The sequence below is a fragment of the Camelina sativa genome, chromosome 6 (genome assembly GCF_000633955.1).
Source record: "Camelina sativa cultivar DH55 chromosome 6, Cs, whole genome shotgun sequence".
NCBI classification, from domain to species: Eukaryota; Viridiplantae; Streptophyta; class Magnoliopsida; order Brassicales; family Brassicaceae; genus Camelina; species Camelina sativa.
The window spans coordinates 11,387,872-11,402,686 of record NC_025690.1 but is presented as its reverse complement, the minus strand read 5'-3'; the positions used below and the strand labels follow the sequence as shown (position 1 = coordinate 11,402,686).

At 36.1% G+C, this 14,815-nt stretch overlaps 4 protein-coding genes and 1 pseudogene across 5 annotated transcripts; 1 reads left to right on the top strand and 4 right to left on the bottom strand.

The window, feature by feature from the left end:
• LOC104790911 (copper transporter 2-like) lies at positions 346-1,326 on the bottom strand. The gene is made up of 2 exons (XM_019246723.1): positions 1,011-1,326; positions 346-821 (listed from the first exon to the last, which is right to left on the bottom strand). Exons 1-2 carry the CDS (start codon positions 1,095-1,097, stop codon positions 444-446), a joined length of 465 nt encoding a protein of 154 aa, XP_019102268.1. The 5' UTR covers positions 1,098-1,326; the 3' UTR covers positions 346-443.
• LOC104790910 lies at positions 2,372-3,284 on the top strand (annotated as a pseudogene).
• Positions 3,365-4,690, bottom strand: LOC104790909. 2 transcript variants are annotated; one of them, XM_019246722.1, is made up of 6 exons: positions 4,488-4,690; positions 4,355-4,397; positions 3,818-3,918; positions 3,731-3,742; positions 3,624-3,687; positions 3,365-3,525 (listed from the first exon to the last, which is right to left on the bottom strand). In XM_019246722.1, the coding sequence occupies exons 1-6, from the start codon at positions 4,611-4,613 to the stop codon at positions 3,509-3,511; spliced, it is 363 nt and encodes a 120-aa protein (XP_019102267.1). In that variant the 5' UTR covers positions 4,614-4,690; the 3' UTR covers positions 3,365-3,508. The 2 variants fall into 2 exon arrangements, with proteins under 2 accessions (XP_019102267.1, XP_010515010.1); XM_010516708.1 differs by lacking the exon at positions 3,731-3,742 and having other exon boundaries at positions 3,624-3,696.
• Positions 4,990-7,066, bottom strand: LOC104790907 (pentatricopeptide repeat-containing protein At3g46870-like). The gene is made up of 3 exons (XM_010516707.2): positions 6,647-7,066; positions 5,865-6,255; positions 4,990-5,647 (listed from the first exon to the last, which is right to left on the bottom strand). The coding sequence occupies exons 1-2, from the start codon at positions 7,028-7,030 to the stop codon at positions 5,866-5,868; spliced, it is 774 nt and encodes a 257-aa protein (XP_010515009.1). The 5' UTR covers positions 7,031-7,066; the 3' UTR covers positions 4,990-5,647; position 5,865.
• Positions 7,255-9,757, bottom strand: LOC104698927 (subtilisin-like protease SBT4.5). Its single transcript, XM_019246326.1, has 7 exons — positions 9,507-9,757; positions 8,927-9,413; positions 8,750-8,844; positions 8,452-8,667; positions 8,267-8,378; positions 7,979-8,186; positions 7,255-7,852 (listed from the first exon to the last, which is right to left on the bottom strand). Exons 1-7 carry the CDS (start codon positions 9,755-9,757, stop codon positions 7,311-7,313), a joined length of 1,911 nt encoding a protein of 636 aa, XP_019101871.1. The 3' UTR covers positions 7,255-7,310.

The following is a 14,815-nucleotide window of genomic DNA, read 5'->3' as shown; positions in this document are numbered from 1 at the left end:
AATGAAAGTTCACATCCTCACTGGCAGAGTTTATAACTTAAAACCAATGGGGGTGGTTATTCATGGGAGTACGTACTTTTAATGGACAGCATTTGTTATCATAAATTTGTGGTTCAAAATTTCTTATCTATATATGCAATTTTTTTTTGGTCAACTATTAACCACAATAATACATGAAATTAAAAGTGACATCTTCAAAATTTGAATGGAATTCTATGTCGTTTCATAAAATTCCAAAAACTTTAGTCAAATCATTCATGAACCTGTGGAATTAATTGTGTGATTCTATTTGTAACCTAAGAACATGGATTGAAAATATTTAACGTCCACTAATATTAGATCGACTTAACCAAAATGAAATATTAATTTTTTTTCTTTGTTTTTATAAGCCAACCATGCACACACAAAAGGAAAAGTTCTTTATAAGAAAGAAAAAAAAATTGTTAGCAAACGCAGCCTGACGACGGCGGGAGAAGCTCGGCGGTTTTCCGGTCATCGGAGGGTTTCTTGAAAGCAGTGCTTCCAAAGAAAAAGAAACCCACGGCGTATCCGGCGATAGCAACGATGAAAACGCCTGCGTTAAAGGACATAACCGCGAGCATCACCAAATACGACAGGCCAGTCTTGAGTGTATACACGGCTGTCTGAAAGAGCCCAGCGGCGCGGCTGGTGGAGCTATCCGCACGGAGGAAAGGAGAATGGGCGAGCCACTCGGCAATCACAGCGAGAAAGAAGACAACGACGAGACAAAGAGCGTACATGCCGGAGCTAGTCCCGGGCCAGCCGGAGAAGAGAACCTCCGTGTTCTTGCCCCAGAAGAATGTCATGTGCATCATCATCATGTGTGGTTTGGTATGATTCGACATCGATTATGATGATGATGGTGGCATATGCATGTTATCGTGATCCATGTTTACTAAAATGGTATATAGGTTTTATGATGGATTCTGTTCATAGACAAAAGTTTTAAGAGAGAATAGGTTCGTATTTATTGTGTTTTCTTAAATGTNGGTCATGTGCATCATCATGTGTGGTTTGGTATGATTCGACATCGATGATGATGATGGTGATGGCATTTGCATGTTATCGTGATCCATGTTTTCTAAAATGGTATATAGGTTTATGATGGATTCTGTTCATAGACAAAAGTGTTAAGAGAGAATAGGTTCGTATTTATTGTGTTTTCTTAAATGTATATGTGTAATGTGTCGTACTGTAGTACAAGTACATCATGGTTTGACTTTTTAATTTTTTTTTGTGTAGTACAAAAACACTCGTTATATTAGAATATCCCCTAAATAGATTTTCAAAAGAAAGAAAAAAAAATCCCGTAAATATATGTTTACCTTATTTTCATGATAAAAAATGCATCATACCTCTTCTTATTATGAATTTGATGATAAAATTATAACTTTGAATAGTAACTTGGTTTTCAAAATAAAATTCAAATAGGTCTATGACATTACTTTTTTTTTTTTGGGGGTATTTGGTTGAGGAAATTGTTGAAATAATTGTTGACACATTAAATTCTTGGTTTAGAACTTCTCAAAGTAGTCCAACAATATTCATAACTGCACTAGAGAGAAAAGCTACCACAGATTTAACATAAAGGTCTTACTTGGATGTCAAATAAATAGTTTAATAAAGAATAACTGAATATATCGTTAGTTAATAGGAATAAATTTTGTAAAATAATTTTTAAAATGCTATAAATCTAGTTTTAATAGATTACAGTAATCACATTTTTTTCAATAGTTTAATCATATTAATTAGTTTTTTTTAATGGAATAGAATCGAACAAAATGGAACCAAACAAAAACCAAATCAAACTAACTTCGGTTGAGTTTTACCAAAACCAAACAGAATCGAACACAAACGGAAACTGAACTAAACCAGGAATACCCACCATTTTTTATGATTAACAAAATGAAGTTTACTTTAACAAAAACAAAAACAAAAAAATGAAGTTTACAATTTATCATCAATAAATATAACAAATACATAGAAAACCTGAAAATGTATATTTTCAAAACAAATTGATTTCTAGAATTTGAATTAGTAAAAAAGACACAGAGTATTTGGTAATGGTTTCCGAGTCCATTCATCCGGAAATGAAATTAGAGAACAAAAACCATTTAAGAAACGGTTATTGATCCGAATTAGGCCTAAGATATATAATTCGGATCAATAATGACAATAACATCGTACGGTTTTCTGATCTTCGTAAATCATTTAACTTTAGAAAATAATGTTCGACGACGTATTATATATCGATACAAAAAGCCTACAAAGAGGAGAAGAGTAATAAATTTGACTCATACGACGACGTATCGATACAAAGCCTAAAAAGGTTTTGTACCTTGTGGTTCAATTCACGTTGCCCATCATTACATGTCCGTCGTTTTCCTCAGCGGAGACGACACGCAATACTTAGCTTCGACGCTAACACACATTTTCCCACAGTCTCCCTCAAAGTAACAACTAAAAGCTAACCTTTCTTTAGTCATTAATTTTAATCTCTGTTTCTCTCAAAATTATGTACTATTATTCATCTTGTATAGCTTAAACAGTTCAAAGTTAATGGCAATTTCCACCGGTGCCGTCGAGTTTCTTCGGAGAAGGCTACTCCCAACGACGCTTATCCACGTAACAGCTTTATATGGGATCGTTAACGTTAATTCCCTCTTTTCTCGCTTGCTCTTTTACTCGGCCTCACCACAAGTGGAAACATCACTTTCCCGGTTTCATCCTCCTCCGCGGCCGAGAGCCAACATCTCCGCAGGTGTATCGCCGCAAAAGGCAATGCATTAGCGGAGAGGTTAGTCTCAAGCCATGTTTACTCCTTCAGCTTCTTCCTCTTTTCCAGCCTCATCGCTATGTCGCTCAAGCAAGCAATCAGGACAACAACAACAACAGCAACAACAACACCAACAAGGAACGGGAACGTTGTGGTGGAGGAGGATGAGACGCGTGTGTTAAAAGCCGGAGAAGGCCGTGTGAACTTGGCTGCTTTGAGGGTTGGGATCGTTGCTTCGTGTATTGCGTCGGTTTTGGGATGTGGGTTCTTGACAATGGCATTAGTTGATCTTGTTCAGATAAAACTTGGACCTTTGGAATGTAAGAGAAGTTTTCATGCTCTTGCGGCTATTGTTCCTCTTGTTGTGCTTGTTCCTTCGGCACTAGTTATCTATGTGTTTCTTGTTCTCTACGCATTTCTTTATTAACCCTTTTTTGGGTGTGTACATCAATCTCGTGTTTTTAATAGATTTGAGTTTCAGATTCGATTAGTTCTGTATCCAGGATAGAATCCTCTGTTATTTTACTTAAGTTTCAGGATTCTAATGTTTCTTGAAGTACAAAGGTCTAATCATTTGTTTTAACATTAGAGAGAGAGAGAGAGTCAAGCCTGACATCATTGAAACAGTTTCTTTAGAACAAACAAAAGATCAAAATTCTTCTGTTTCAACTTGATGTTCTTCCTCTAGGGAGACGCCTCTTTGGGAAGACTCTAATAATATAGCGATCCTAAGAAAATGGGGAGATGGGGGAAAATGTTAGAAGGAAAACAAGAAATAAATTAATTTTGTAACAAAAATCATATTTGGTTGGGGTATATGTGATACCTTGCCACCAATCTCCTCTTGAGGCGTCCGGAGAGTTGGCATCATTGTTGTCTCTGTTCTGATTCTTGTTAATCTGATTGATTCAACGTTTTGCAAAGTTAGAGATTACTTTGTCGCTTCTTTAAAACAATCAAACATCAAATTAAGTGGCATGAATCATTTAATTAGTAACGGATGGATGATAGATAACTCACTGGAGGGTAAGTATAGTTCTGCGTAGCTTTAGAGTAAACCTCTTGACCACCGTAGTAGATAGATGAACTCAGATTGCAGGTTGAAGAGTCTTTACGTTTTTCTGTGAAGGAACCACCAAAACCAACGAGATAATGTATTCATTAGACCACCCGGTTTGGGATTTTTATCTTGGCAAAAGAACAGTGAATCTCAATGCAGAAATTGAATTTTTTTTTTTAGCCGTTCTTGGCATGCGATAGCTAAGTTTTCAAGCATGTACGGATGATATCATCTGCAAGAATGGTATAGTTTTTTGCTTAGTTTCAAAATATGATAATCACTTTGGACCAATCTTGATTGAGTTCTTCTTTTATTGATTGACTCAGTACCAAACCAAATAAAGCAACTTGAGCCATTTTTGAAATAATATGACTAGTTTTTAAGATGAACTAGAACGTTTTTTAACAAAACTTGGCTTAATATAAAGCAACAGTGACCATATTGATTCAATATGGAAGACAAGTTTTTGAGGTCTAATGAAAGGCTTTTTCACTTACCTAGGGACCCATGTTTGGAGCTTAGGATGTTTCCTGCTGTTCCCTGAAAACTCCAAAAAAGGAAAAAGGATGAATGAACTCAATCAGAAAAGGTAACAAAAGAAACTATAAGAAGAGGGGATAAAAATAGAACCTTGGAGGGAGGAGGGAAAATGGAGTTGACATTGGCAGAGGAAGTAGATTCCTTGGGGCCAAAGAGTTGAGCGGCGAAGGAAGAAGACGATGATGATGATGATCCAACTCGTCCTTTACCCTCCATTATTACTAAGAGAAATGTGTTATTGACTAATCACTTAAAAGGAAATGAAAAGAGAAGCTGATCAAGAATGTAGAAGAAGATAGTATGATGAGGTGTGTAGCCACAACAAGATCATGGGTGTATATATATAGACAAACAGACAATGCTACATTTAGTCAAAAGAACTAAAGCTTAAACCGTTTACCGCTTTTAGACTTAGTCCCCACCACTATGTTGATTTAGAAAAATATTTACATTTTCTGTATGTTTCCAACTTTTGTTGATCACAAAGAGCCAAACACAATTGTCCTTGAGCTTCTTTAGTCCACTGGTGTCTTAATTGTTTTCAAAAAGAAGATTTTGGCGGAAGATCTTAACATCATTTTCATAGATTTCACCAGTAATGTCACATTAATAAAGAATGGTCAAATATCTTTGATCCCAAACTAAATATGTTCTTCTTGTCCCTTCAAGTTCGGTCATTGACTATTATCATGAAGCATCAGAACAAGGAATAGAAGTCGCTACATAAAAGATGCTGATTCACAAAATTTTGGTCTTTGCCTAATATTATGAAGCATCATAACAAGGACTAGAAGTCGCTACATAAAAGATGCTGATTCACAAAATTTTGGTCTTTGCCTAATATTATGAAGCATCATAACAAGGACTAGAAGTCGCTACATAAAAGATGCTGATTCACAAAATTTTGGTCTTTGCCTAATATTATGAAGCATCATAACAAGGACTAGAAGTCGCTACATAAAAGATGCTGATTCACAAAATTTTGGTCTTTGCCTAATATTATGAAGCATCATAACAAGGACTAGAAGTCGCTACATAAAAGATGCTGATTCACAAAATTTTGGTCTTTGCCTAATATTATGAAGCATCATAACAAGGACTAGAAGTCGCTACATAATCTGGGTTCGTCTAACTAACTAAGTCTTTTTTCTTGTGGATGTAACAGTTTGTTTCGCCAATTGCTCAGATCAGATCTACTGATGCTTCTTCATGATCACACATTCTGGATCTTGGATCAAGATAGACTTCCCCTGCACAATGCACACAAGTCATGGATGAACAACAGTCGGAAATATACTTCCCGTGTCTCACTGTGCAATTCAAGACTATGACTGATCTACAACAAGATTAACTACTTTAAATTGCCAAAAGACTAAATATGTGGAGAGAAACACTATTCAAAGAGAACAATTTTAGGAACACTGAGACGTCTGAGATATAAGAGTAGAGTTATGTGCATAAACACACCTCAGCATCTACCAAATATCTCCTCTGGTGGATCATACGCATGTTTCTCAGGGAACAACTCTTCGAAATCTTTCTTCACTTTGTTTCTAAGAAGCGGATGCGGCAGAAGCCCTTTCAACAAAACCCTAAACGGCAGCTCTTCCGGCGGATCCGGGGACTTCAACATGTCCTCATACACATTCATGGCATCAGCGGGACATCCATCTCTCAGAAACCCTCTAATAACTTCAGTATAAGTCTGAGAATCTGGAAAGAGGTTCTCTTTCTTCATTTTCTCCCACAACGCCATTGCCTCATCCATTCGTTTACTCTTTGCTAAGGATACTATAAGGTCCTTGTACATAAACACATCAGGTTGGTACCATTCCTGCTTCTGGATCACCTCAAACATCTGTAAATTAAAGAAACCGATCATCAACAAAAATGCATGACCCTAAGAGCTACAAACTAGGAAAAACACAGAACCACAAGAACATACATATATGAACTATAAAGTAAGATCTCAAAAGTTAAGCATACGACTACACTAAAGTCAGCTCTGTTCAGACATTTCGTCGAACAGTTCATGTGCACCTCCATGAAACTAGGCATTTAACCAAAACTGACCCCAATTTTGTAGAACAGAAGCACAGAACATCGGAATCAAACTATAAACAAACGTAAACACGATCGTAGTAACCAACACAGCTCAAGCATTTCCAACAAAACATGGAATTAAACTAAATTTAAGCCGAAGCAAAAATAATTAAAGCCATCAAGAAATTGTCAGGTAAAGAACTCACCTTGATGGCTAACGCAGTCTCTTCTTGTCGTTCAAGCTCGCCGATAACAGCTAACATATCTAATTTCAGCAATCTGAAAACATGGGTTTTTATAAACTTCTCAAGCTTCTCGTCGTCTTCTTTCAATCTCTTGAGACCCAGAATCACGAAAAGGGCTTCTTTCCCGATCAGTTTCTTCCCTCTCCAGAGAGGACCTCTTGGTCTCCCGTCATGGAACCGAGAAACAAACACCGTAAAGGGTTTCGGCGGAATCGGGTGAAGTAGCGTTTTGGGTTTTAGATTCGAGAATGAAATCCGATTAATTGATGGGTTTCTAGTTAGGTTTTGTAAGAAGATCGATGCGAAAGCTGGGAATTTTCGCGAGAAGGCGCGAATTGCTATCATCTCTCTCTCTCTCTCTCTCTCGGTCGTAAGACTCTCCAAGGTCTGAACTTTGAATTGTCGTCTCTTCTCTGTATCACTTAAAACGGTAGTGAAACTTACAAAACGACAGCGTTTTAAGGTCATGTTCTTAAAATCTAACTTGGAGAGGAACCAGAAACATCATATCCAATCATAGTTTTATAGAGACACCAACTGGTTCTGACACATTAGTTCGTAGTCGTAGCATAAATGTCATTATTAATCATAGTTTTGTAGAGACATATCCACTGATTCTGACGCATTAGTTCGTAGCATAAATAACGATAGGGCTTTTCACAGAATGGATTCCATCAGACCATATCAACTGTGATGACTCAAGTTTGTCAGCTTCGGGACCTTGGCCTGAAACCGTAACCGTGAAAGACTTCTTCTGGTACATAGACTTCAGTGACAAGGAATCTGGAACGACCTTGACGGTGAGTTTTGATCCTCCGAGTACTTTGGCTTTGTAATTTGACTTTGATGTACCGACGTTTGTGACTGTTCTACGAAAAGTCAGGTTGAATGGTTCTGTTGCTGCAACTTTAGCCGTCATGGAAGGGTAGTTGAGGTTTCTTGGTAATGATTGGCTTTGTTCTTCACTGCAACTGCTGTTTTCACCCGAAATGAGTCTTAAACTCTTTCCCGTGTAGTTCAAGCCACAAAGGAAGGTGACATGGTCGGATATAGTAAGTTCATAGACAAGTCCAAGGTGAACTGCGGCTATTGGACTGACATGGCCAGCTCCATAAGCAAACTCGGCAATATGATCGGCCGGAGAAGTCGAGGTATTCATTGGCTGAGCTGCAAGAGATCCAAAAAAAAAACAGAGTGTGACAAACCCTTTCTTGCGATACAAGAACGTTACGTTACAAAGATAAAATGAGCAGAGTATTCTAAAAAAACAAGAGTGGGCCTTATTTTGCATACCCGTAGTCATGATGGCTGATTGGATCATGGAAGGAGACCAGCGTGGGTGAAACGTCTTTACGTAGGCGGCTACACCAGCAATGTGCGGACAAGACATTGAAGTTCCGCTTATGATAGAGTAGTTTACACGTCTTGTGTCTGATTCGCTCGGTGGAGCAATAGGAGAATAAGCAGCAAGGATCTCTGTTCCTGGTGCTGTTATATCCGGCTGGAATTCAAATTCACATTCAATTAGACCCAAGAGAGAGCAATACAAGTAAATTGATCTTCTATGGTTTCTATGTGTACCTTCAAGATATCAGGGATGAGAGTGTTTGGACCACGAGAAGAGTAGGATGCAGTGATGGGAGCTGTCTGGTTAAAGATCGTCTCACTTTTCATAACAGTCGCTTTAGGGTTTCTGACCAAAACAAATCGAGGTTCAAGATGGATAATTCGTAAGAATTTAAATAAGACATAGAGAAGTGCTTTACTTTGCCGAGTTCATATAGGAGATGACAGAGTTATATTCCTCTTCCGAGAGAACCGAGACTGGGAAAGAGAAGATAAAGGCGTAATCTACTCTGCTGCTCTTAACGATGGACGCGATGGCTCCCTTAGATTGAACTTCATCTGAATTTTGAGCAGAATCGCATAACACAATTTTTCCTTTTACACGCTTAGTGTCTAAACAATGTGGTGTGCAGAACCTGAAACCGCAAAAACCATTTAAATCTACTATGTGAAGAGCAAAAATAAATATGAAGATTAGTGTCTTGGGATGGAAGTTACCCAGCGGTTGCAGCATCGCACCTACTTGAAGCTGATCCTCCATACACCAGAGGGTACATTGTTCCATTAAGTTCAAACGAGTTCACTGATTTCCCCTGTTTTGCAACAAGCATTAATGTTAAAAGAAAGGACAAGATATGTACGCGTTTAGAAATAAATGTGTATCTTGGTACTCACGACAACTGTCTTGCCATCTCCAAGAACAACTTTGGTGACAAACGCGCGGTTCGTATTACTAGCAGCAACGGTTAAGATCCATGGTGCAACGCTTCTGACCGATCCACGCCCTGGACCATCGTTTCCAGCGGAGTTCACTGTGAGGATTCCCTTGGCCATGGCATGGAAACCTCCAATCGCGATTGGGTCCAACTCGAATCGAAAAATATCGTTCAGAGAGATGGAGATGCTGATGAGATCAACGTTGTCTGCTATCACATCATCAAATGCAGATAGAATTCTATCAGCTCTGCATCCTTGGATATCACATACGCTGTACACTGCAATTCTTGCGGCTGGAACGCCACCTCTGGCGGTTCCGTTTCCATGTCCGTAAAAGCTCACATGCTTCACAGCGTTCCCAGCAATAGTGGATGCCGTATGTGACCCATGGCCATCGTTGTCCCTGGCTGACTCCATCCCATAGTACCGTGCTCCAATAAGCTTGCTGTAACACAACAAATTAACATTCATTTCTACTTAGAAATTGACATCTTTACGAAAGTTTATTGCTATCGATTTGAGTGGATTCATATCATACCTGTTGCAAGAGAAGTTTTTGCCGCCTTCACAAACACCTCTCCATTTCTTAGGAGGAGGTGAAAAGCCTTTGTCGCTAAAGCTTTCCGATTCTGGCCAGATTCCAGTATCAATGACTCCAATGATGATATTGCTTTCGGTGCTTGAGTTTGAGTATGCTCTCTCGGCTTCCTTGAGACCAAGAAAATTCCAAGATGATGTCGTCTGGAGCTGGTGTATCCTGTTCGGAAACACCGACACAACTCCGTCCATACCTAATATTTGAAAATGAATTATTAAAACATACACATAATCTTAATTTTAACTTTTAAGAATCACAAGAATAATAGTTTACAAACTGCATAATCCCAATAAGTACTCTATATTTTTCTTGGTAGGGCCAATAAGTACTCTATATGATTTCTCGTTTGTGAGCCTTAAAAATGACACTATTTAATACAGTATGTTTTCCAGTACATGAAAATTGTCATAAACGACAGCGTATTCTTTATAATGGTTGGTTGGTTGATGCATTGATAGATCTACAAATCAGTGCACACAAACAAGAAAAATAAATTAAATAAAACTAGCTAGTATCTATAACAAACCATATAGTATATTCATTAATGTAGTATTTTAATAAATATACGTTTCAAAGTCGTATGATCTATGTGAATGTGATGGCACTTACGTTCAACTTGGTCTCTTTCTGATTCGGTTAGCCAGGCCGAAAAACCGGTGAAACTCCTTTTATAGTTCGTCACGAAGCGATTCTCAACAGAGCTACACAAAATATAATATTTGTTCGGGTGAGTAAGAATAATGTTGCAGAAATCAAGTATATATTTTTTGAAGGTTTTTTTATCTTAACACGAAAAACCAAAAAATATATATACGTCTATACATAGGTAAGTATTACAACATTTACAACATTTATCAACCTTTTTCGGATGACCTTTTGAAGGACACTCGTATGATGAGACAATGGTACATAGTTAACGAGAGCAGGAAGTGCACCAAGGTATACTATGTACACCTACAAGATCATCATCATCAACATCATAATCTCATAAGTTGTATATATGTAAGATTAACAAAATATCAGTATATCACGATGAGGAGGAACAACGTAACTTTAACAAAACAAAAAAAAAGAGATAAGGGGGAACAATTGGGCTACCTGTTTTTCTTGGTCATTCTCTGCGGAGCAGAACTTCAGAAACAAGAGAGAGAGACAAACAAAGAGAAAATAAGATTTCCACATTTTCATTTTTTAAAATTTTGGAGAATGCAGAAGTTGTATATTTTATAGGGAGAGAATTTGTTTTTTTTTCTCTTTACAACACGTCTACAGCTCGCATGGTAATCAGTGAACTACGACATGCAGTTTTCACAACGCCACTACCAAAATCTTTAGACTACTTTCACAATATATACACTAGAACCTCTATAAATTAATACTCAGGTAAATTAATAACCTTTATAAATTAATAAATTTCTCCGGTCTCAAGTTGGAACTAGTGTAATTTTGGACATTATTCGATAAAATAATAAATTAATAATTTTTTAAAAAAATCCCATGTAAAATATGGTCTCATCAATATCATAAATTAATAATCAAATAAACTAGTATATATATATATATATATATCTAAGAATATTTAGTGAAATATGAATATATTGTTGTTTGTTTGTTCTTGAATTTGCATTCTTGTTGGAGAGCATCTCTAATCTTTCTGACTGCATCAAAAACTTCTGGTGTTGTCTTCTCAAATCGTATCAAAAAATTGTAGAGAGTTCTTGACGCAATAATTGCTTCCTTATGTGTAACTGGTTCTAAAGGTATCGTCATATATTCTTCAACTTCATCATCACCTTGAAAAATAGTAGGAGCAATTTCTTCTAAACTCTGAATTTCTGATAAAAAATCCTCTTCATAAATTAATATTTTATTAATTTATCGATAAATTAATAATTATTAATTAATCGATAAATTAAAACCTTTATAAATTAATAAAATTTATGGTCCCGACCTTATTAATTTATAGAGGTTCTACTGTACATTACAAAGCAATCATCAATCATCATTGTTGTCTTGGATAAAGAAAAATATTATCTTTGTAATTTTTTTTTAAAATCATTATTTTATCATTGCATATTTTTTTACTTTACAATGATTTTGCAAAAGTCATTATTTTCCCATAAATTACAAAGATAAAGAAAAATATGTCATTATTGTTTTTGTATTTTTTTTTAAATCATTATTTTATCATTGATATTATTTCCAATATCTTTCCTAGATTTGTGGGAAGCTAAATCATGGAAAGGGGAAATTGCAAAGTAAACCCATGTACTAAAAATTGTTAGAGGTTAAGATACACACAGACAAAAAAAAAGCAGTTAAGAGTCAAAAAGTTCGATCATTTGGTAATTATTGTTATCATTTTAAACACTTCTTACAAAACTAAAGAAATATTTGTAAATGTTATAAAAATGAAAGAAAATTGCCGAAAAATAAATCTTGCTCCTTCAACGCAAGTCGTTGACAAAAAAGAAAAGAAAATGAAAATTGATGTCAGGGAGAGAAAAAAAAAGGAACGTAAGTTAAATACAGTTACTAATCAATAGGAAAATACGCCAACTTAGTTCAACACAATAAAAAAGTGGCCAGGCTAATTTCTAGTTGTTTTAATTTCAACCGACCAAACTAAATGATTAGTAAATAAAAATATACTTCAAGTAAATAGAGGATGTGACGCGAGATAAAAGACTGATAAAAGTAGAGTGGTGGCGATATTGAAACCTCACCCTTAATTGCAAAAAACTAACCAATTGCATGCATGAAAGAATTCATAGTAAATCCTGAAAATTTTAGATATGGAGCCAACGTGTGAGGCTTTTTTTAATTTTCACTTCGGGCCTTTTGGTTTGAAATTTTTTTTATATAGGAAAGGTTTTAGTTCCAACATATGTTGGTGATATATAATATATAATCTGCAACATGACACTACATTATATTATAGGATTGGGTAGATTTGTAATTAATTATGTACTTTAAACTTTTAAAGAGTTAATAACTAGAAATGTTTAATCTTAACATATGTATATTGAAAGTAACCCGACTGATCCTCTTGGGTACACACCAAATATTGTAATGAATTTAGTGCGTCACACAAATCAGACAAGCTCAGTTCAGCTAGAGCCAAAGCTTTGGGCAGCCAATTGCGAGGTGGTCTGCTTTTTGTGTTTTCTCAAACGAAGCCAGGGGGTCTTGCTTACTTCTGAAATGATTTTCTCCTTCAGTTCGGGCAACATTAATATGCATAAACAAAGACCATGCATGTTGCAGCAAGAATTGTTATCATGCATGCATTGTCTCCTAGTGGAATTATATAATGCATGCATCCCAGCTATCACGTCTTCGGCTTCTCCTACAATGCTACGAAAGATCGCAACACATACCTCTTGCTACTCTTTCAAGAGAGAACGAAACTTCGTACTTTACAGTTCATAAAAACGGCTCGTTTGAGACTCCCCTTCCGCTTTGACAGGGTTATACGCAACACCATCTCCGTGACTTAAATAATTCCACTTGAGTCACAGAAATCTGATGTGCATTTAATTTTAGAATTCCTACCTCATTTAGATATATATTGTGCTAATTGATAGCTTACAATTTTGATTTCTTTTTTGTGTTTTGTATTGAACAAAAATTTTCTTACTTTTTTTTTTTACATATTTTCTCTTTAATTTGTAGTTTTATACAATAAAAAAACTTTACAGAAATGGTGTGATGTATTATTGATGATTATTTTTAGTAATATTTTTTTATTACTAATAATGGTAAAACATATAGAATTTTTTTTTCAAAAAAAAAGATCAACCTATCTTAGGAGTTCTTAAAACATTGCCATTGATATCTAAACTCACAAAGACCCTGTTGCAGCAAAAATTGTCAATCCACCCGTCTCCTACTCAAAGGACAATCACTAACACATTTTATAGGATGTAATTAAAGAGAAAATACAAAGTATTTTCTTGTGACATTGTTCCTACCAAAACCCTGAACCATCTCAGTAGCTAGCAGGATATTTTCACCGAGAAGCCTTCCTTTGACAACGTTGAGATGATGATGATGTTGGCCTCAAACTTCAATTGAGTTGAGAAGAGAAGCTGAGATGATGTTGAAATCCTAGACATGGATTTTAACTCCTTCATAATCTTCTCTTTATTCGATTGCCGGGTTGATTTCAAAGAGATTCCAACTCTCTTTAAACATTTGGAGTTGGCAAGTATGTATGTATCTTAATTAACACTTGTTTTTCCTCGCTTGTTCCTCCATATTCTTTCCACTCAAATATCTCGAGTTTCGTTGACTGAGTGACACTACAAGAAAACACGCGTTTTGCGATGGAATAATATATAGCGAATCTGTTGCAAATCGACAAAAGCGAGAGATTTCCGAGGTTTGTCGATTTGCGAGAGAAGTCAGTTCATTGCAAATCGTTTCTCGCAAACCGGTTAACGTTTCAAATCCCTCGCAATTTTTGCGAAGAATATTTTCCCCTCGCAAACTAAGCGCAAATTGCGAGGAACTGTCTAAATGCAAATTCCTTGCAATTTTTGTATCTAGTAAATCCCTCGCAAATTTGCGAGACTTTTGCAATAATAATTTCTGTCGCAAATAATAATAATGGTATAAAAAAACAGCAATTTTCATTTTGGTAAGCTTAATTAGAATTAAACCTGTAATTAGAATTAAACCCTAATTAGAAACATTGAAACTTATATAAATTAAAGTTGTATTTAGAATTACTAAGTTTACAAAATAAGTTTACAAGGATAAAATTAACAAATGTTCAAAGGTTAAAGCTAAGAAAGAGTGTTCATCAGGTTGCTTGGTCGTCGGTAGCTTCTTCGCCGGTTGCTGATAGTTGGGTTTTCACCCAGGGTATCAATTCCCTATGCAGTTGTAGTACAAAGGGTTATCAATCGAAATGGTTGTCTATTGCTAGCAGGAAGGATATAATCAGGACAATACAAGTCAAACCAAGCAGATAGGGTTTTTGTTCTAACAGTCCTAAAATAAATAAAAGAAAAGAATATAAACAAAGAAACCACACGACCTAAGCACTCGATGCAAGCAGTCGAGTACAAGATCGAGTGGGGTGATCGAGTAAGAAAATGAGATATGAACAGCTCGAGGTATTACTCGATGCAGGTTATCGTGTACCTGATCGGGTAAGTGGTCGAGTAAGTAAAGAAAATGTAAACAAATAAAATACGAAAGCTCCAAAGGATGGGGTAATCGAATCCTAAGTATTCTAGACC